Raw genomic sequence first — 22,310 nt, forward strand, 5'->3', positions numbered from 1 at the left:
CCTGGGTCGCTCAGTCAGTCTCATGATCTCCTGGTTTATGAGTTCGAGCCCCACATCAGATTCTCCCTCTGTCTCTCTCCCCGCTCATGCTCTCTATCTCAAAATAAATAATAAATTTTTAAAAATAAAAATAAAAGCTTCATTATAGTGGTGATGTATTTACACCAACTCTGTTCATGGATGCCAGTGACAATGGCCTTTCCTCTAGGAAAACAATCATCATTTCTAAGAATTTAAGTTGTGGTAACAAAGGTGTATCTATAAAGTACTTCACCTGAAAAGAAGTAAGGGTTTTAATTTATATCAAAATGTATGTTGATAAAATAGCTCTTCCTGCATTTTACAATTCTAGACATAGGAGCATAGCGAATCAGACAAAAGTGTCTCCCATTCAGCTTCTGGCTGGTCAGACCAAAGTTTGAGAATCACATTCAGTTTATAAGGACACAGACGGAGAGCAGCCAGAAGGAAGCATCTGGGTGGGTGAGGACACATGTCACCCCGTTCTGAGCAGCAAGTGAGATAGCCAGGGCACAGTAAGAGCAAGCCCCGGGGGGGGGGGGGGGGCATTGTTTTCAGACACTTGGTCATCTTTCTGCAGGTGTAGCAGCTCGCTAGTGGTTACATAATCTTCACTTCCTACTTTGCGTTGTTTTGATTGGGCTCAGGGTATAGTTAGGATGACACCGAAATTACAAGCCCCCTCACACTAGGCTGACCTGTGGAGCCACTCCGACCAGGGGCGTGAGGTGAGAAGGGAGGTAACACAGAGGCCTCCGGCCGAGTCCTCTATGAACATGTCTTCAGTGACAGCCTTGTATTGTCTTTAATTGACAACAGGAAGAGCTCAAAAGAGACCTGAGAATTAAGAAGGAAAAAGACATGGTGCAGGCCACAGCGGTAGCGGCCACTTCCCCTGCAGCGCCGCCTGCACCGCCGGCCCCTCCGCCTTCACCCCCGCCTCCGCCTCCCCCACAGCACACGGGCCCCCTGGCCACGGCCACGGCCACGGCCACGCTGCCTGCAGCTTCCCAGAAGAGGAAGCGAGAAGAGGAAAGAGACTCGAGCTCCAAGTCCAAGAAGAAGAAAATGATCTCTACTACCTCAAAGGAAACTAAGAAGGACACAAAGCTTTACTGTATCTGTAAAACGCCTTACGATGAATCTAAGTGAGTAGATCGTTTTTGAGCTTTAGTTTATTTTCTTAAAAGCTTAGCTGTTAAATTTCCAGTTGTGAAGAAAAGGAGTGTATGGGTAGTCATGTCAATGAAAGTAGTTGAATGAAAGTAGGGCCAGTGATACTCCATCTGTGGTCTTGCATCTGATGTTCTTAAACGTGACACCAGAGCAGTAAAGCTTCTGTAGTTTACGTGTTCATGATCTGTGTTTGTTCTTCATCACATTCTTTTCTGTCAAAAACAAGCTTTCTGTTGCTCTTTTGCTTTCTCCTCTTCTCTCTGGATTAACTCTAAACCAATCGGTAGTGCTGTCGGGAGAAGGAGGTGTGTTATTGTCACTGCCCAAAGCTGAGAGCATCCTCTCTGGAGTCTGTTCAAAGCTTATGATGACATCACAGCTCAGAGACTATGTGAATATGAATGGTGTACAAGGCTTCACGTTTGAGTAGTTTTGGTTTTTTATTGTTCAATTTTAAGCAGCTCTGTGGTTTTTGTATCGGGACACGGAAACTCAATATTATTTTTGTCAAAGTTCCCACTTTCTTACTGGGGACAAAGGCCAAAAAAAATGCAAGGAGTGTTTTCACTCAGCCCTCAATAACGACACTCAAAAAATGTGATAATAAGCATGGCAGCTGGAAGCTGTTTTTGACTGTTGTGCCTTGTAGCTGGTGAAATATGCAAGATTTTAGAAACACTAATCCATCAATGCAGTTTCATTTGTTATCATTATCATCCAACCAACTATCTAGCTTTCCTTTTGAGCAGTTAAATGTAGGCCAGCTTTTTAAAGCCAAGATTAACTACGATATTTTTTATAGCACCAAATTGTTTGATCGTGCCAAAAATACATGATTATTTAGAATTAGCAATGCTTTGTATCCACCTTAAGTGGATGCCTAACCAATTTATAGAATAAAATTGTGACCTCTTCGATGAAGTTTTAAGTTGCAACACTGAAGCTGCCTAGCGGTTGCTATTTAAAATTATAATGTGCGAGTTCTCGGTCAACACTCTTTGTTGGTAGATTTAGCCGTGTGGTGAAGTCAACGCATCAGCTTAGGCACCTTCCCTTTTCACGATCTCCATTGGAAGTTATACATAATGTAAAACGTGGAGCCCTAGTAACTGATTTTCCCCCTTAGTTCTAATACTAGTGTGCCTCCCTCTAAGCAAAATAATATTCAGTGATTTATAGAATAAAGCAGAACATGGTTTATTTGCAAAAATATCTGCGTATGGAATTTATTTAAATAATTAGACTAATTTGGCTTATTTAAAATATAGATCACAGAAATTCATTTCACACACCAACGTTTTTGTCATACTTAGGCTGCATGAAATGAGGTCCATGTGAAACATGTGCTCATTCTACTGAGATCGCCTCATTTTGTGGAGAATTCATATTTGTAGTCTGTTATTAAAATATCAGTATACCAGGTTCATCCACTCCCCGTTCTAGTTGGGATGAGTTAGTGTTATTTTAGGAGTAGTTTGTCATCTCTTGTACCACACTAGCTTGGGAAGCCAGTGAGAGTGCCTAAAACTTGAAATTCAAGTCCTGAGCTTACTTCCAGAACACATAGCCCACCACACGGAAGGCCCAGCCCCCACCCGTGGCAGCGAAAATCATGGAGGAGTCTTAATGCAAAAGAAAAAAAAAAATGAATGGAAGTAGGATGAACTACACACCCATGTGTTATTCCTTTACATTCACATGGAAGCTTAGTTTGAAGTTTGAGGACTACTTCCGTTTCTCCAGGGCAGTCTACCAAGAAGCAGTTTGGTAGAACCGTATCAGCAAGGCCAGTCTGATTTCTCATGATTCATGCTAATTCTTGCTGTGATTTTTACACGGCATTCCTACACAGCTCCTGTCCCCGCTTTTAAATACTTTCTGTGTTTCTCATGGAGATGGTTTTCATTCATTCCATCATTTGGGGTCTTCACTTACAGAAGCCTTGAGGGCTGGCTGACTGTGACTACCCTCCGTCACACCCTCCGACATCCCCACCTTGCCTGTTTGGGATGTCTGTCCTGTATCACTCTCCACGCTGCGCTTTTGCCCTGTTTTTAGTCAGAGCAGTTCCTTACCAGTTAATTAGCCTGTCACTCTCACATTGTCACCTACATTACATCGACTGAAAAGCTGGCCCACATCATTATCTGTTACAGTTAGGTTAAATTCCAGTGTTTATTTAGAAAACATAGTAGAAATTGAGCCACTACCTGTACCTTTTTTAGTTTTCTTCTTCATGCCATATTTTGACCATTTATCTTTTGCACCTGGCTGACCTGCATGTTCCTCGTAGTGTAACTTCTACTTGGTGTTTGCGCTTTGCTTTGTTTTCAAATTTAAATTGTGAGATACATTTTCAAACCTATCTAAGAAATAGCCCTGAATTGAAACGGCTTCTGTGGCATAGGTTTGACAGATGTAAGTCTTTGATTCTTCGGCTTTGGTTTTCGTGCCTGTTACAGTTTTACACACATTCATTAAGAGGGAGACATTACCATCAGTGTGTTGTTTTACTTTTTCAAATTCCAGTATGCTTTTAAAGACCCATATTTCACTAAACAGTGTATTTGTTGAAATTGATGTGAGTGATTTTATGTGTCCACACTTGATACAGTGTCTGATGCTGTAGTTTGCCAGGGGTAGTAGAATGGTTGGATTCAGGATGTTTAGCTGACTCATTGCAGAAAGTTCTCCTGTAAGAAAGAGATTCAGGACAGGGAAGACAGATATAAGTATCATGCAGCTCAAAATGACAATTACATTGTCATTTTCATTGTGAATACTTTTAGGTTCTATATTGGCTGTGATCTTTGTACTAACTGGTATCATGGAGAATGTGTTGGCATCACAGAAAAGGAGGCTAAGAAAATGGATGTGTACATCTGTAATGATTGTAAACGGGCACAAGAGGGCAGCAGTGAGGAATTGTACTGTATCTGCAGAACACCTTATGATGAGTCACAGTGAGTTCTGATAAGAGCATCATATTTAATAATTTAGGAAGCCAAATTGCTCTGACTGGTTACTTATTTATTTTGATAAAAAGCAAGATATTTTTTGCATATATTATACACTTACTTACATTACAAATTCCTTTCCAGTTTTTTTTTTCTCTTTTTCCCTCTTTACCTCCCCTTCAAAATTTATGTTGCTTCGTAGTGAATGTTTGAGATGCATTGGGAAAGAATATGGTTTAATGGTAGACTTGTTTCTTCAATATGTAACATAGAAATTAATGAGAGATTAAAATAGCCTGCCTTGTCTGGATTTTATCCGTGTTTGAAATGGCGCTTTATTGTAGGTTAGAAAAAAAACACTAAATTGGGTATAAGCCCTGAGACTGTTACTAGCTTACAGGATTTTGAACTCCCAGTGGGGTTGGCCAATACCAGCTTCCCATTTGATACGGTACTAGTTGAAAGAGTTCTGGCTTTATTTTGTTTCGAGCTTTAAAGTCAATCAAATGTTTTACATTTTTCTTCATATTCTCCAGTATTACACAGTGTTCTTAATAAACTTTTAATGCTTTGTTAACTTCAGGAATACTAAATTAACACCTTTGAGTGTCAGTCTTCAGAAGTGTTAAAACAACTGTAATACTAAAACTATTTTATACCTAGAGTTAGAATCTTGTCAGCTGCATGTTTTATTACTTTTTAAAGTAAACTTAAGCAGTGTGATCCCATCTGTTTTGAACTCACATTTCCATTTCGGATCTTGCAGATTTTATATTGGCTGTGATCGGTGTCAGAATTGGTACCATGGGCGCTGCGTTGGCATCTTGCAGAGTGAGGCAGAACTCATTGACGAGTATGTCTGTCCACAGTGCCAGTCCACGGAGGACGCCATGACAGTGCTCACGCCGCTGACAGAGAAAGATTACGAGGGTTTGAAAAGGGTGCTGCGTTCTTTACAGGTGAGAAGATGCTCTTTGTGCAGTGTTTGCAGATGGAAGTTAGCCAGCGGTGACTTTGGAGACATTTCTAGGGTTTGAGCCTTCCAGTCTCAGAATCTGTGATCATTTACTGACCTCCAGCTAGTCTGGTGAAGTACTCCAGACTCCAGTCCTTCACGTACTGATATCATGAGGTTAACTGTACCCACGCATTAGCTCAAATGGTGTTTATCTAACACTTGTATTTAAAATAAGTCACTTTTTTAACCTAAATAATTTTTAAAGAAAAGTTTACCTCACTACCATAGATTGAAAAACAGTTCGATTAAATTCTAGCGAAGGGGTGCCTGGCTTGGCTCAGTTGGAAGAGCAGGCGACTCTTGATCTTGGGGTTGTGAGTTCGAGCCCTGCATTGGGTGTAGAGATTACTTAAAAATAAAATCTTTAAAAAAAGAAGAAGAAGAAGAACTAAAAAGGGAATGGTGGTCTCAGTATGTGGAGGGAGTTATTTAATAGCATGTCTCTGCCACCTCACTAGTCTGCAGTGGTAACCATTCCACTCAGTTTTACAGGTAGCAGGTTGTCATGTTGGAATGAGAGGACAGATTTCTTGTCTTCTAAGCTAGTGCTCCAGCCCTGCAGCTGAGGTCCTCAGGCCACCGTTTGAGAACCGTTAATCCAGGGCATGCTCCCCCGAGATGACTTGTAAGTAGAGCAAAACTCTACTCACATTTGTGTTATAAATAATTTCATCTGTCAGGTTTAAAACCGACTTTTGTGGTTTACAGGTTGATTGGTAAAACAGCTCAAATGCGAAACTTAAATGACCTGAGAATAATGATGTTTTCTTCTCCCATTATAGGCCCATAAGATGGCCTGGCCTTTCCTTGAACCAGTGGACCCTAATGATGCACCAGATTATTACGGTGTGATTAAGGAGCCTATGGGTAGGTACTTCAGTTGAGTACGGAGTTTTTTAGAAGTGTCAGCAGATACCTGCCATCCATGATACATCGTGACGATGTGCTGAGCAAGGCTGGTGGAAGAATAAATTGCTGTGGGAACTTTAGGATAAATTAGGTGTGTGTGTCAAGTTTAAATCTGCATTCCCTTGGACGGAGCGATTTCATTTCTTAGGATTTTCATGTGTACAAGTGCATAGTTCACCACAGCACTGTTGATAACCCCAGAAATACCAGAAGTGAAATCAGTGGCCATCGCAGAGGGAGAACTGAATCGGTAGTATGTAAGCAGAGTATTATACAACCATACAGAAGATGAGTGAAATCGGTACAACCATGCAGAAGATGAGTGAAATCAGTGGCGGGTCAGGGTCTGAGTCGCTCATCACTCCCTGTCACCTCTTCCTCATCTTTTCTTGGAGGAAAGCAAATTCGATGGTCCTACAGTAGAGATCCAAGAGCACATGTCCCCATTTCCCAGGGGGGAAAAATGGCAACAAGTAACAGTTACGAGTAATTTTATTGAGATGAACAGCTTGAGATGATAATATTCAAAAAAGTTTATCTGCAAATGAAATTATAAAAACTAAAATGTAGATAAAAGCTCCCAAAATTGTCAATGAAAAGAGCAACTCCAGCTGACCATCTTTTAAATGAGAAGGATTTTAGGGGCGCCAGGGTGGCCTAGTCGGTTAAGCGTCCGACTTCGGCTCAGGTCATGATCTCACGGTTTGTGGGTTCAAGCCCCGCACTGGGCTCTGTGCTGACAGCTCAGAGCCTGAAGCCTGCTTCCAATTCTGTGTCTCCTTCTCTCACTGACCCTCCCCTCCTCATACTCGCTTGCTCTCTCTCAAAAATAAATAAAACATTGGGGCGCCTGCTTGGATCAGTCGGTTAAGCATCTGACTTCAGCTCAGGTCATTGATCTCACGGTTTGTGGGTTTGAGCCCCGTGTCGGGCTCTGTACTGACAGCTCAGAGCCTGAAGCCTGTCTTCGGATTCTGTGTCTCCCTCTCTCTCTGACCCTCCACTGATCATGCTGTCTCTCTCTCTCTCTCAAAAATAAATAAAACATTAAAAAAACTTTTTTAAATAAGAATAAATAAATAAGTAAATAAAACATTATAAATCAATCAATAAAATGAGAAGGATTTTATTGTACATTTGAAAGTTGCTAAGAATTATCTGAACAGTTCTCATCACAAGAAAAAAGTACTTTTTTACTCTATGTGGTTGGTGATAGATGTTAATTAAACTTACTGGGTAATCAGCTTGCAGTACACACATATATCAGATAATTATGTTGTACACCTGGAACTGATACAGTCATATGTCAGTTCTATTTCAGTTGTAAGAAATGGGAAGGGTTTGTGTTTGACGACAACTTCGAAGAGGGGAAAACGTGAAGGTCAAGTAGGTGTGAGGGCATAGTTAAAACTTATCTGAACAACCAGCAGGTAGCCATTACCTCTGTTCTGGTGTTGAAGGTAGAAGACACTAGTCCTTACACATATTTTACGTCATTATAATCTCTTTTGAGAAATATCTAAGGATATTTATTTAGATAGATAATTCTGCTTTTTTAAAAGTTTCTTTATTTTTGAGAGAGAGCACGCTGCACATGCATGAGTGGGGCCAGGGCAGGGAGAGAGGGAGAGAGAAATTCCAAGCAGGCTTCATGCTGTCAGTGCAGAGCCCAACATGGGTCTCAAACCCACGAACCGTGAGATCATGACTTGAGTCAAGAGTAAGATGCTTAACTGACTGAACCACCCAGGCACTCTCATAATTCTGCTTCTTAACATAACACAATTGTAAAAAAACTAGGAAATAAAAAAATAGAAGATAGGATGCACCTTGATCTTTTCCTTACTGAATCCCATTTTGGTGTGCATGCATGTGTGTGTACGTGTGTGTGTGTGTGTGTGTGTGTGTGAGAGAGAGAGAGAGAGAGAGAGAGAGAGAAAGAGAGAGAGAGAGAGTGAAAGAGAGAATTGAGATCATACAATGATCTTTAGAGGGGCCCCTGGCTGGCTCAGTAGGGGAAGCATGTGGCTCTTGATCTCAGGATTGTGAGTTTAAGCCCCACATTGGGTGTAAAGATTACTTAAAAAAAAAAAAAAAAAGGCTTAAAAATAAGTAGGTAAATAAATAGAGTCCTCTGTTTGACAAACATGCGCTGTGTCATTAATGTTCAATAACATGACTTTAAGGGTTTTCTGTAGCCTGTGAATTGAATATACTTTAACTAATTGTACCAAAATTCTTTTCTTGAAGAGCTGGGTGGTTTTCTGGTCTTTTTTTTCCCCCTTCATCTTTATTAACCATCAAGATACACATCCTGTTGTAGTTAGGTATATACATGAAAATAATACAGATCTCCAAGAAATACTGTTGAAAGAAAATAAAAGTTACAGAAAAATACATAGGCTTTAAGCATCAAACAATAATATACTTTCTATGAGCATATAAATGTGTTTAGAAATGCATAAAAATGTCTGCAGTGATATAGGCTAAATTGAAAATAGTTTATTTTCAGGGAATGAGGGAGCCAACAAGATTGGCAGCTTTTATAAAAATTTTTAAACAGAAACAGGGTTATATGAATGAATCCCATTTTATAACATACTTTCTAAATTTGTTGGTACCTTTTCCACACCAGCTGTAGTATAGGCCTACGTCGTTTTTAATTGTATGCAATTAAGATAATGTACTTAATCACCTCTCTCTTAATGGGTTTTTCAGTTGTGTGCAGTTTTTGCTGTTATAAACACCACCTCTGGGAATATCTTCATTCATGCAGCTGCCTGCACCTGTTTGTTTTCTGAGGGGAAATGCCAAGAATTAGCATTTCTGGGTCAAATAGTATATATATATGAATATATATACTATATACATACTATATGAATATATATATATATTCATTAAGCTTTTGATAAATATTTTCAAATTGCACTGCAGCAAATTGAACCAGTTTCCAATAATAGTGTATGACTGTACCTTTCTCTCTCCACTCTTGAAAACACTACGTGTTATCATGCTTTTGATGGGATTTTTTTGGAAAATATTAATTTCAAAAAAACATGTTAGGGGTACAGACGTTACAGAGGTATAGAGAGTAAAATGTGAAGTGTACTACCACTCTCATACTCTGTTGCGGAGTCATTGTTGAAAATAGGCTGATGCATTTATTTTTAAGATCTGCCAATTTGGACAAAGAGCGTGGTTCTTTGGCTTTGCGTGACTTCAGTAACTAAGTGATGTATATACTTAGTGTTTGAACTTGATGTGCATTTCCTGTTTATGCATTTTGCCCACTTTTCTCTTGGGATGTTCATATTGTTGTCAGTGTTCCTTAAGTGCTCATTATATACAAAGGACATTTAAAAGTTTCATACTGATCCTCATGGGTGGCTCAGTTAGTTGAGTGTCAAACTCCTGATTTCGGCTCAGGTCATGATCTCACGGTTCATGGAATCGAGCCCTGCGTCAAGCTCCGTGCTGACAGCATAGGGCCTTCTTGGAATTCTCTCTCTTCCTCTCTCTCTCAAAAATAAACAATTTTTTAAAGTTTCATATTGATTTTTTTGGCGTTTGATCATTTTTAACGCTGTTGGATTTAAATCTATTAGTCATTATGAATTTTGCCTCTGGAGTCATGCCTTTTAGTCTTTTGCCCTTCCCCAGATATAGAAATACTCACCTATATGTTCTCCTAGTACTTTCTTTTTAAGGGATGTGTAATTAAGTTGGAATCACAAAACGTCCCAGCACTGTTCATATACATTATTAAAGTTAACCAGGCAATTAAGCATGCAGAACTTAAGTACAAGAATGATGTGCTGTGTCAGATGTTTGCCCTTTCCTGTACAGCCTCCATACCTTGCACACCGCAGACGAGCCCAAGTCTGGGGGTTTCACGAGGCTGGGAGCATGTCTGCACTTCTGTTTTTCCACTGCCTACAGTCACGGTCAGAGACAGACGTGTGTGTGCGTGTGTGTGTTAAAATATATGTAACATAACTACTTACTATGCACAATTCAGTGATTAATTACATTCACAATGTTGTGTCTTTTAGTCCTTCTTATGGTTTTCATTGTTGACCGTACGTTGTAATGCAGCTAGAATTGCTTGGGCATTAGTGTGAGGTTGAATTTTTTCTTCAGCTGTGTAGGCAGTTGCCTCAACCCAATTCCTTCATGAATTTTTCTTACTTTGCTTATTTGAAATGACATCTTTGACATAACGTAAAATTCTTATGCTGAACACAGGTCTGTTCCTGTTTGGAATACAGTTCTGTTAACGTCTGTGTCATCCTGCAAGACGTCACACTTCCCGTTGTCACAGCTGTATATTATTTGCTTAATGTCTGCTAGATTAAGTTCTCTCCTTTTACGTGTATTTTTCAGATGTTTCTTAGGTGTTCTTGAACTTTAAAATCATTCTCTCAAATTCTAAAATAATCATTGAAATTAAGTTTGGAATTGTATTTTCTCTTTTTTCTTAATGTTTATTTATTTTTGAGAGAAAGAGCACAAGCAGGAGAAGGGCATAGAGAGAGAGGGAGACACAGAATCTGAAACAGACTCCAGGCTGGTAGCTGTCAGCACAGAGCCCGTTGCGGGGCTTGAACCTACAAACCACAAGATCATGACCTGAGCTAAAGTCAGATGTTTAACCAACTGAGCCGCCCCAGTACCCCACATTCTCCGAGGTTTTTATGTGAGGTCATAGGTGGAATTTTCTTTTCAAACACAACTTTCTCCTAGGACCTAATGTTATTTCGGGAAGATTAAGCTCAGTATATTCCAAAGCAGTTACCTTTGTCCCACCTGAAAGATTTGAGTCATCTCTGCATACTGCTTGTGGTATTAGATACTAAGATTTTTATTCATATCCGCTAATATTTTTCCCTTTAAGTGGACACTTTATATCCTTGCCACCTTAAGTGTTAAGTTAGTGTCACTTGGGGCGCCTGGGTGGCTCAGTTGTTTGAGCGTCCGACTTCGGCTCAGGTCATAATCTCACGGTCACGGTTCATGAGTTCAAGCTCCACATCAGACTCTGTGCTGACAGCTCAGAGCCTGGAGCCTGCTTCGGATTCTGTGTGTCTCTCTCTGCCCCTCCCCAGCTCTCATTCTGGCTCTCTCTCTCCCTCAAAAATCAATAAAAACATTGTCACATGTCACCAATATAAGTTAATAATAAAAATTAATAAAGAAAGTAAAATGATGGTATTAAAATCTAATACATGTATCATGGCGCGCTTGGGTGGCTCAGTTGGTTAAGTGTCCAACTTGGGCTCAGGTCATGATCTCACAGTTTGTGAGTTCAAGCCCCGTGTCAGGCTCTGGGCTGACAGCTCGGGCCCTCGAGCCTGCTTCGAATTCTGTATCTCCCTCTCTCTCTGCCCCTCCCCTGCTCATGCTCTGTCTCTCAAAAATAAATAAATGTTTAAAAAAAATTTTTTTAATAATACAGGTATCACAAAGCCACAAAGATATTTTTTGTTCTTTATTTTTGATTCCCTCCTTCTCTTTGTACATGTGATACACATAATTGTTTGCATGTAAAAATGTACTTCAATGTGTATTGATCATGTGAGTGTAGTTTCCTTTATTTCAACCCAGCCGAATGAAGAGCTGTTCCCTCATTAACTGAAAGTAAAAGAACCTGCTTAACAGTAGCCAAGATTTATATTTTAGGCTCCCCCAGTCAAAAACAAAATTGGAGAAGGGCTCCTGTTTTCTTTGTGAATCGCTAAATAGTCCTCAGTGTGAATCAGCTTGGCTCCAGGGCTGCTCGGGCAGGAAACCTATGTTCTTGTTAGGACTGTGGGCAGTCTTCACACTGGAGCTGCCTTCAGGCTTTAAAAGTGTTCTACATTTTGTGTTTTTAAGACCTTGCCACCATGGAGGAAAGAGTGCAAAGACGGTATTATGAAAAGCTGACAGAATTTGTGGCAGATATGACCAAAATTTTTGATAACTGTCGTTACTACAATCCGAGTGACTCGCCTTTTTACCAGTGTGCAGAAGTTCTTGAATCATTCTTTGTACAGAAATTGAAAGGATTCAAGGCTAGCAGGTGAGCAAATGTGTTCCATGTTCTAAATTAATCCAGCTGCTCCAATTCTTTATGCTGTTTTTGTGTATGAGATCAGCCAATGCAGTTTATGATGAATTTGAACCTTGAAACCAAGAATCATTTAAAAAAAAAAATCAAGACTCTAGTATTGCAAAGCACCGCCATGGACAAGAAGACCAACTCAACAATGAGAAGTTGCTGAGTTTGTGATCTGCTTAACACTTGGTTTTTGTTTTTGTTTTTGTTTTTTTTAATAAAAAACCATTTATCAGATGCTTACAGAATGCAAGATGCTATCTTAATTGCAAATCTTGATCTTAGGGCAGTGAGTTCAAGCCCCATGTTGGATGTAGAGTTTATTTAATAAAAATATATATATATTTAAAAAAGAAACATGCCATGGGGCACATAAAATGCAGTTAGCAAGACAGAGCTCCTGCCCTTGCTGAGTTTACCAAAGCATAAAAATTACTGTCCTATAGGGTAGAGTAAGGGGAAGACCAGGCAGGGGGATTTAAGCATTTTCTCCTTTATGCTTGCCATATTTTCAAAATCATAAAATGTTTTATTTCTCTGTGTATTTTTCCCATGGGCAAAACTAGACTTTAAGTCCACAGACCTTTACTTTGAATGTCCAGTGACACAGAAGCAGTGAGCAACTTTGCATGATATTCGAATATAGCGCCTTCGTGCCTTTTGTTTCTGAACCTCAGGCTCCCCTTCTCAAGCCCATGACTTTCTTCTTTCCAACAGAGCCCGGTTCTCTTTTCCCGTGATAACTGCCACCGCCCCGTAACCCTGATGCTTACCACTCCCCGTGCCCCGCCCACCAGCTTGCGTGCTCCTTCCTAGGTACTCAGATTGGGCAGATCCTGGCTGGCCTGGGACCCGGGCATCTCTAGTATCTAGTGACCTGTGCGCACCCCGGTGTAAGGGTCAGCGCTCTGCTTAGCTATTGTCCCCTGAGGAGGACCCATAGGGTGCTGTCTCTCTCCTTGTCCTGTGGCAAGGTGGGCCAGGAGCAGTGCTTCAGGCTCAGTTTATATAAACTGCAAGTGAAGGACAGGCCTAGCGAACGGGTCCCAAGGACTCAAAAAGCATAAGCGAGGAAGGAAGGAAACCGGGTAGATGGGCAGGCTCTAGACCAAGCACGAAGAGGTTTTACAGAACCTCTAAAACCCCCATTTGCATCCTCTCCTGTCTGCTAACCCGTTAGCTGTAGAACCTCAGCTGAAGGACGACTTAGTATGGGAAAGTCCCTCATGAAACCGTAACGAAGGAATAAAAAGGGATAAACTCAGAATATGAGAAGAATGTGGTAGATGTTAGCTGATAAGGTTTCCCCACATTCCGGGATCCAGAAGGCTGATGAGAGAGGGTCTGACAATGCCAGGGACGCCAGGGACGCCACGGCCCAGACTCCTGCTCCTCGAGGGCTTTTCAGCAGAGGTGACAGCTTGCGACCAGTAGGCCTACCGTGAGCCTCCAACACGGAGACTCCAAAATCCACTAGAAGGAAGAGAGGACTGAAAGATCCTTAGAAAGGCTAGGCACCCTTTTTAACCTGAGTACAGCCCTGGGTGGGAAGCCCAAAGAACTGGAAGAACACAAGTTTTCTTCCCGTAAGAAATGGAATGAACTGCAGAGAACGGGAGTAGATAGAAGAGAATCGGACTCAGAGTAAAGACGTGAGGTTCGGTTTGGCCCACAGCCCCTGCACCCTACAGTTGTGGCTCTCGACTGGGATAATTTGCCCACCCTCACACTTCCCACGGGATATATAGCAGTGCCTGGAGGCATTTTTGTTTGTCACTTAGAGGTGAAAGTAGTGCTGACATCTAATAGGTAGAGATCAGAGATGCAACTAAACGTCCTCGTGCACAAGACAGCCCCGTCCCCAACAAATTCTCCAGCCCCCAAATGTAAGTAGCACTGAAAGTAAGAAACCCTGGTTGAAAGCAACCACTTGCCAGTCAGCCCTACCCAGGTACATAGGACTTTGTAGGCACCTATCTGGTCCTTTAACTTACTCTTCTTAAGCGTGAACGGATAGCCAGGGATGACCAGATATGTAAGGAAAGCTTGCAGTGTAAAAGAGAAAGGTCAAGGTATAGCAGAACAGATGAAAGAGAACTCTAAAAAAAAAAAAAAACAAGCCTCTAAATCATGTCCCAGGAGAAATTTTACGAGATATTGAACTTAGAGGCACCTGCCAGGCTCAGTTGGTAGACCACGATCTTGGGGTTATGAGTTCAAGCCCACATTGCTGGTAGAGTATACTTTAAAAAAAAAAGGATCTTGAATCTACAAAATGGCAAAAAGGATATTAGGGGTATTAGGGGTATTAGGAATAAAGAACAATTAGAAAGAGTGGCTAGAAGAAACACTAAGCGTATTGTAAACAGTGGAAGTTAAAATCAGACTTTCTCAATGTAAAGAACAAAAACACAAGTAGGTGAAAAATATGAAAGGAAAAAAATGCATTGTAGCATTTTCAATACTCAATGGAAATTCCAGAAAGGAAGAATAGAGAAAACTGAGGAGAAGAAATTATCAAAAGACTAATACAAAAAAATTTCCTGAGCTGATGAGAGGCACAAGACTTCAAATCCAAGCAAAACAGATTCATTCATTCATCAAATGATTATTGAGACCCTGCTTGCTATGTGTCAGATAATTGAATCCCTATGGGGCTTACATTCTTGTGGAGTGAGAGGGATATGGAATGATAAGGACCGTTGATAAACAGCTGGACAAATGGGAAAAAGTCCATCCCACATACACATCACTGTAAAATTTCCAGATGCCAAGGATAAAAGCAGCTTTTCTCGGCATTTCTAAAGATAAAACAGACAATCTATGAAGCCCTAAGAATTAGACTGGTATCAGACTTTTCTCTAACAACATGGAATGCCAGAGGACTTTGGAGGAATACATCTAAAAGTCTGAGGAAAAATGATTTTTAGCCTAGGATCCTGTGTCCAACCAGTCAAGTACAGGGGCAGAACAAATACACTTTCCATCCTGGAAGGACTCAGAAAGGGACTCCTTCTGTGAGTCCTTTCTTAGCAAGTTATTTTAAGGTGTGCACTAGCAAAATGAAACAAATCGAGAAAACAAAAGATCTTGATTCCAAGAAACAAGAGCTTCAGGAAAATAATAGAATTACTCTAACCACAATGACATTTGTGCAGCAAGCAGTCCAAACTGGAGCAGGAGAATTGACCATTCCCAAGAGGAAGGTGTCTGTAGGGATAAATGATTCATACATTGGATAGTTACTAGTTTAAGAAGGTAAGAGGAAAAAATGAAAGGCCATTCAAGATCCCATGAAAAACATAAAGTTGTATAGGAATGCTAAGAATGCCCTCTTAGCAAAGGAGTAGGTGGCACAAGGAGAAAAATATTTACATAGTCATAACAATGTAAACAGTACATTGATGTTCAACTTTTAGAATCAGCCTATAGACAAAGCACAGAAAGACTTAATTTAAAATTAGAAGTAAAAGTTGGATTCAAGAAGGGAAGTGGGAAAATGGTTATGTAAGCTTAGTTATCATTTGCTGTAGCAGGATTTAAGCAATATGAAGTTGATAAAACAAGAAATGGCAGTGTAAGAAATCTACCACCAAAGAACTGATGTTCAGAGTAATTCATCCTAGGGAGCCTGGACTTCGGGTTGAGTAAATATTGGGATAAGAGGACCACAACTTACTTTAAGTCTCTCCCTGCTTTTGTATTCGCACCTCTTGCAGTGATTCCTCCAAATAAATTTCTACAGTTGCCTTTTTTTCATTGGAAAGGCTTTATTTAGACTTTGGTGGTAACTGTGAGGTGGAAGCTGGGGGATTTGGATCCCACCCTGCTCCGGGCTTGCAGGCAGAACCCAGAGTGGGAACGACAGCAGCTGCCGGTGAGGGAGGAGGAAGCATCTGCGGGCCTGTGGCAAAACAAAGGAGTTGGGGAAAGAACAGGTCCAGGGGCTGGGTCTGCACAGTCCGGGGCCACGTAGGAGAGCTTGTCACCCGGTTATTTTTTGTAGCTTTTTATTTTATTTGAGTTCACATGATATTCATTACGGAATGTGGGAGCAAATTGACAAATTTTCTCAATTCTACAAACTGAAATGTGAGATTTCAGGGAATTTTTGTTGCTTTCCAGGTTTAAGGCAGACTGAAACCTACATGTAGCCATTCATTGAAATGTGATTGATTTATGGGTTTCCGGTATTTCCATTGCCATATTTTCCCCATTTTTAATTTATGATCTCCAGCATTGTTTGCACATTATTTTCATTACTGTGCTTTGTTGTAATTCATCATTTATACCATCCATGTTCTTTCTTTTCTTACAGATTCTGATATCTTTAGTCTGAATTTTTAACTGGAATCAGAACTGGATGTTGGGGTCACTCTTTCTTTTATTGTTCCACGTGATTACCTAATTCAAACCCCCCCCCAAGTTCATATTAGTTAATTTAATGTTTTAATGTTTAAAATATATGTACAGTAGTAAATGGTTTATTCTAGCGGCCATGTTGAACAGTGTACTTAAGAATTGTAACCTCCGGGATGCTGTGTTTACCCGCCCTGCCGCAGTAGACCGCACCCTGAGTACTGGCGGCAGTGCAGCGGTGTGGTTTTTACTAACGAAAGTTGTGAATAAAACTGTGAAACTAGAGAGGAGACTTTCTGGACTTCAATAGAAAAATGTGATTTTAATACTGCTATTTCTTTTTTTTTTTAAATACAATTTTTTCTTCATATTCCCCAGATCAGTGTAAATAAGCATGTATGTGTACACACACACACAGACACACACACACACACACCCCTTTACCACAATGGTAGTGCCTCTGTAAATGTTTCTATTTGTCCCATTGGCTAAAAATGTATAATCTTTATTAGATGAGAATATATATATACATATATATATTTTAATAATGGCTTTTTCCAATGAGCTATCATGTTTCAGTGTACAGTGAAAATTTCTATTATAGGTTAACAATTTCTTACTTGCTCATATATTTGCTTGCCAAGGGTAAATGAAAGAACATGGCTGCCTCTTCTCCCAGACAGACTGACCTTGGCATCCACATAAAGCATCATTGTTTTCAAAAATGAAGGGTGCTTAATTGTTCCCTTTTTTCTGTATTCTGTAGGTCTCATAACAACAAACTGCAGTCTACAGCTTCTTAAAGTTCAGCGTGTTAACCTAACATAAAACACAGCAAGAGTCTGGTTGTCTGAACTATTTTAAATTAAGGAGCCAGATGTTTTTAGTCAGGTTATCCTGACAAGACTTGACCTAAACTTCGTTTTTATTGGTCATAACAGTCCAATTATATTCTTGGCCAATTTTGTCCAACGGACAAGGGAAAAGCAAAGTCAACGACACCATTATCTTGTCAAGATCAAATGGTTTTACTATTGTGGCAGAAGCGGGAAAACTTTGTTTATTGAAAAAAAAAAAGAAAAAAGAAAGCAAGAAAAAAAGATAATATGGGGTCAAGTGTAACTCCATGGAAATGCCACGTCTGCTCTTCAGTGAAGAAGCTGGTTTAGAGTCTCACAGAAAACTTTTGACTGTATTTATTTATTGTTGCAAAAAAGACGCTTTTTTATTGCTGCCCTCATTTGTCAGCTAATTATTTTTTCTTATAAAATCCAGCCCTGGTTACATGTAATCCATTCTGTATCTTATCATGATTCCTGTAGGTAAAAGTACAAGACGACCTCTAGATGTCTTTTCTTTCTATGAAAGGAGCTGCTATGTACACATATGCACACATACACACACACACAACTGGGAATCAACAATGAGTTTATTGTTCATGGTAGATAAAAACTAAGCTTGCATAAAAAGGCTGGGCTAAGTGGTCCTGGACTACAGACTCTGTTGCCTTGAATATAACAGTACAAGTTGTCATTTACTCTGCACCAGGCGAAACTGAGTAAAATCTATTTGAAGGTATCTTGTTTGTAAACATTTGTCAGATTCTAATTTTTTTTTCTTTTTGTATTAAAATTCAACTATGGATGTATATGAAACAAAATAAATGGAGATCATTTTTCTCCCACAGACGGTGTCTCTGAATGTGCGCTAATGATTGTCTGTAAGCCTTTGAGGGGAAAGGGAGGGCCGCCAGGTAAACACAAGGCTGACGAACCTAATTGTACCTGGGTTTCTCCAGGACAGCAGTGGCCCTTCGTTTTATAGCGCCCAGCCCACTGTCACTACATCAAAGAAAAATCTTCAGGGGTGCTAATCCTGTTGCATCAGTTGATCATACTAATAAAACAGGTAATGTGGCAAAATACACATTGCCCTCATCTGTACATTGTATCATACCAGGCAGATTAGCAGTTACAGACAGCTGCTTCTGTTTTATGAAGGGCATTTTTTAGATGACTTCATCCGTTTTGTATTTTTTGTTTGTTGGTTGACTTCTTTGGATTTCTGGGGTTTTGTTTTTTTCCACATAAAAAGTAATGTAAGCAAGTAGGGGGAAAGATGGAAACAACAGAGGAAGATCTATTTTGCATGTTTTTCCTTTCGGTGTTCTAACCTTCCACACTGTGTTACCGCGTTGTGATAATCGCTTCTGTAACATCTGCCATAATTGGTTTGTGCAGCTTTGCAAAAATTTTACTAGATTTTGCACTGATTCGTATTAGCTTTGTCCTAACAGTTTCTGGAATTTGTCTAATCATGTTTTTAAAGTTTCCTTGTGTTTAATCTCACCCTGCTATGCAAAACCTTTCCCAGACCTTAGTTTCTTAAAGGAAAGAGGTTGCTCCGGTGCCCAGTTCTTCCTTATTACAGACTCAGGTGTGCAGGCTGTTCTGGGTTAATTTTATCTCATGAAGCCCATTCCTTTTTGTACATACAAATGTCACTTAAACCTCTGCTTACAAACCTAAAGAGACTAACTGCTCAATATGAAAACGTGAAAACAGTTTTTGCTTAAAATACTAACATGGAAGTAGTCAAATACAGGTTATTTTGTCCTTTTACTTTTCAAAAAAATGTTACCTGTTGTATGCACTGTGCTGATGCAAGAGTCCTACAATTTAATGAACTATAAAATTATACTGCATCTCATCACGTCACAGTATTTCTGTACTATTTATTCATATATATATAGAGATATAGATATATATGGGCTTAATCATTTAAAACTTGTTGCGGCAAGAACTTTCCTACCTGTAGGCAATAGATTGCTATGTTTTTAACAGATTGTGGCAAATTCTAAACAGCAATTCTTTTTGTACGTAATAGGACATTTCATCCTAGAAAAATAAAGTAATGTTTTTGACATTGGATTTGGTGCAGTTTCTAATGAAACAGTGGTTGGTTGGTTGGTTGGTTGATAATATTTTCTGTAGCCATTGGCATTGCCAAATTGTACCAAAAAAAAAAAAACCAAGGAAATTTTATGGGAATCCTCAGGCCAGGAAGATGTTAATTTCATATGTGCATTCAATAGTATAGAGCCTTTGGCAATTTTTGTCACCATATAGACAGACATTTTATAGTTTTATCAACTATAGAGCTTTAGTCTTTCAAAAGTAATTTTTGAAAAACATACATTCTTCTATAATGAATTTCACAAGCTGCTTTTCTATGAGTATTCTCTGACAAGCTCCTGCTATTCAGTAAGATACACGTATTACAGCTGTCTTACTTTCAGTAGCCCGAGTGGTGAACCCACATTTGTGATAACATGGTTAGGATTTTTCTACTTCATCTTGTAAATATATTGAATTTGCATCTGGTAGGTGTCCTTGGCCTAAAGTATTGGTGCTTGTGGTCTCATCCACCAAGTTCACAGCCCTTGAAAACATTTCATAATAATAAGTATTTTCATAATATTGGTAAAGCTTTTTTCTCCCATCCAAATTCTGCAGGACTTGTATTTTAGCTAATGTCCTGCAGTAGGTTAAAACAAATTTTTTTGTGTGAACTTTCAGAGCTATTTTCTAAAGTAAAACAATTGCCTTTTTATATTTCAGATGGCCTGATGTGTTAGAGACCCTGAGATTTTGCTGTTGTTTATAATCTACCTTCCCAAAAATGTAAATCGAGGTTCTTTTCCCTGTTTGTATTCATCTTTGTGTGTTTCTGATATTAAAGAGCCAGCCTGGTGGTGACCCTTTAAGTGTGCGTGGACAGGCTGAGCTAGACAGGGCCACATGGTTAAGGTGGCACCCGCTCTTTTCATGATGGAGGGTGTTTCCCGGAGCCGGCTGGTTCCTAGTCCTGAATGTGAGAATGGTGCCATCTCGTGGGCAAAGCAGTGTCTTACTGAGTGCTTGGTGGGGGAAGAGCCAGCCGAGTAATACGAAGTATTCTGAGGTACACTTCTGGATACTTAGAGTAAGCTACCAAGAAAGACCTTTCTTAGAAGATCACGCCCTATTTGATCCAGGTTGGACCAAATTCAAGTAAAGAAAAGGTCTATGTTTTTTTAAATGATAAAGTCCCAGACCTGAAACTGGGATCATGTTCCAATTGGTGGGTCAGTTTTTAGGTGTTTGCATATATGTTTGATCCACCTTAAAAATGATTGAAGGGAAATATAAACACAGTGCCAAATGATACCCTTAAAAACTTGAAAGTTAGTACCCAAAAAAGGCATATATTTTTTTATAGACCTGAAAGCAAGACAAGTACCTTTTTTTCCTTGAGTTCTCACAGCTTAATTCAAAGGACGGATGCTATTGAGTTCCTCTCGAAGGCAACAGAGTGTTTTATTGATGAGGGACTATTAGCTGTGCACATAGTCTTTTAGTCTTTGGAGCACAAACCCATGTGTTAAGAAAAATTTATCAGGACAAAAGGATTAGGAACTGCAATGAATTTGCCACTTAAAATGTTCCATAATATTAAAGATTGGAGCCAATGAGATTCTTCTTAACCTTTTTTGCCTAACTTGGGATTCTCAGTCTTAATGCCTCCTGTGCGCACTTCTCCTCGCCCAGCACGGTTTCCTCTCACTGGAGACTCACTTGTCTCTCATTGCAACCTGGTCTGGAATGACGGCCATAACTCTGGGCAGTTTCTAAAAAGCGGGCCTGCTTGTGTTTGCCAGGATGTACACACTAACTGTATGGCCCCCCAGGCATCACACAGGCCACACGGTTCTGTCACTCTGTGTGTTTCCAAAACTCCTCAGAAAGCAAATATCACCAAATCAGTCTAATCTACTAACCCTAACCCTTGGGCTTATGTCAAAGTGATGTTTTCCCCTCCCTTTTAAACCAAAGCTATTTATATAACTCCTGTAACTATTCTAACTTCCAACCATCCAGCTGATCATTTATCTATTTGGGCATTTTGCAATTTTCCCCACAGTGGTGTTCAAGTTTACCACTTGGCCTTTTCACACTGAAAAATTCAGCTTTGGTTTCTGTGACTGGTGTGACTTAAGTCTGTTAATCTTTATTCTTAAAAACAAAGCCAACCAGTAGCTCTTCAATTGCTGCTTCCTCTACTGCTGATAGTCGGTGTTGCAATGCACTTGAGTCATTCCCAAGAAGCAATTCTACCATGATTTTTAGTAAGTTTTGGCAAGACTCACTTTCGGAAAATTCTCTAAAAATCCCTCAGTAACACTTTACCACAAAAGAGTCAGAACCTCTCAGATGTGACATCTTAATGCTACTGCTGCTAACTTCCTTGCGGACGCTCTGTCTTCCTGGCCTAAACACCCTTTAGGTATGAAGTGCTTCCGCGCGGCCATTAAAGACTCAAAAGTCACATCTCGAGCTCCCTGAGCGCATCTCCTTTGAGACCAGATAGGCTGGGTTTTTTTCTCGTCAGTGCAGTTCTCTTTCTCTCAGGCAGTAATCTTCAACCACAGACTATCCGTGTCTCTATTCACATGTTTCAAATTAACTAACTGATGTACAGCTTGATCTTCTGAAAAAGAAAACTGTTAATGTCTTTGCGGACTCAAGCATAAAATCAGTATTAAATTCAGCTAGTGATTACGCCTTTTCCAACCCAACCGGAGAGTGTTTAAAATTCACATATCTGCAAGCTGTCATTGAATATTGGTTCCCAGGCTTTTTGGAGTAAGTTCAAGAAAGACGGTTTCCCAAACCTTTAGATCTCAGGCTAAAAACAAAAACAACAACAACAAAAAAAACAGGTGCATCCAAGA

General features: G+C 39.9%; 1 protein-coding gene across 11 annotated transcripts in view; it reads left to right on the top strand.

Moving 5' to 3' along the window:
- The window catches only part of BPTF (bromodomain PHD finger transcription factor), a 137,216-nt gene extending 118,986 nt beyond the window's left edge, over positions 1 to 18,230 (top strand). For 7 of the 11 annotated variants that reach the window (XM_039235984.1, XM_039235977.1, XM_039235987.1 and 4 more), the window contains 6 exons: positions 841 to 1,169; positions 3,987 to 4,160; positions 4,921 to 5,113; positions 5,955 to 6,039; positions 11,956 to 12,142; positions 17,304 to 18,230. In XM_039235984.1, coding sequence (XP_039091915.1) covers positions 841 to 1,169; positions 3,987 to 4,160; positions 4,921 to 5,113; positions 5,955 to 6,039; positions 11,956 to 12,142; positions 17,304 to 17,340 — 1,005 coding nt within the window. In that variant the 3' untranslated portion in view covers positions 17,341 to 18,230. Of the gene's footprint in view, positions 1 to 840; positions 1,170 to 3,986; positions 4,161 to 4,920; positions 5,114 to 5,954; positions 6,040 to 11,955; positions 12,143 to 16,496; positions 16,823 to 17,303 lie in introns of those variants that run through there. The other 4 variants (XM_039235980.1, XM_039235983.1, XM_039235988.1 and 1 more) reach the window with 2 other exon arrangements.
- The last annotated feature ends 4,080 nt before the right edge of the window (positions 18,231 to 22,310 follow it).

This window comes from Hyaena hyaena, unplaced genomic scaffold, assembly GCF_003009895.1.
Source record: "Hyaena hyaena isolate Hyena2069 unplaced genomic scaffold, ASM300989v1 scaffold_104, whole genome shotgun sequence".
NCBI lineage: Eukaryota > Metazoa > Chordata > Mammalia > Carnivora > Hyaenidae > Hyaena > Hyaena hyaena.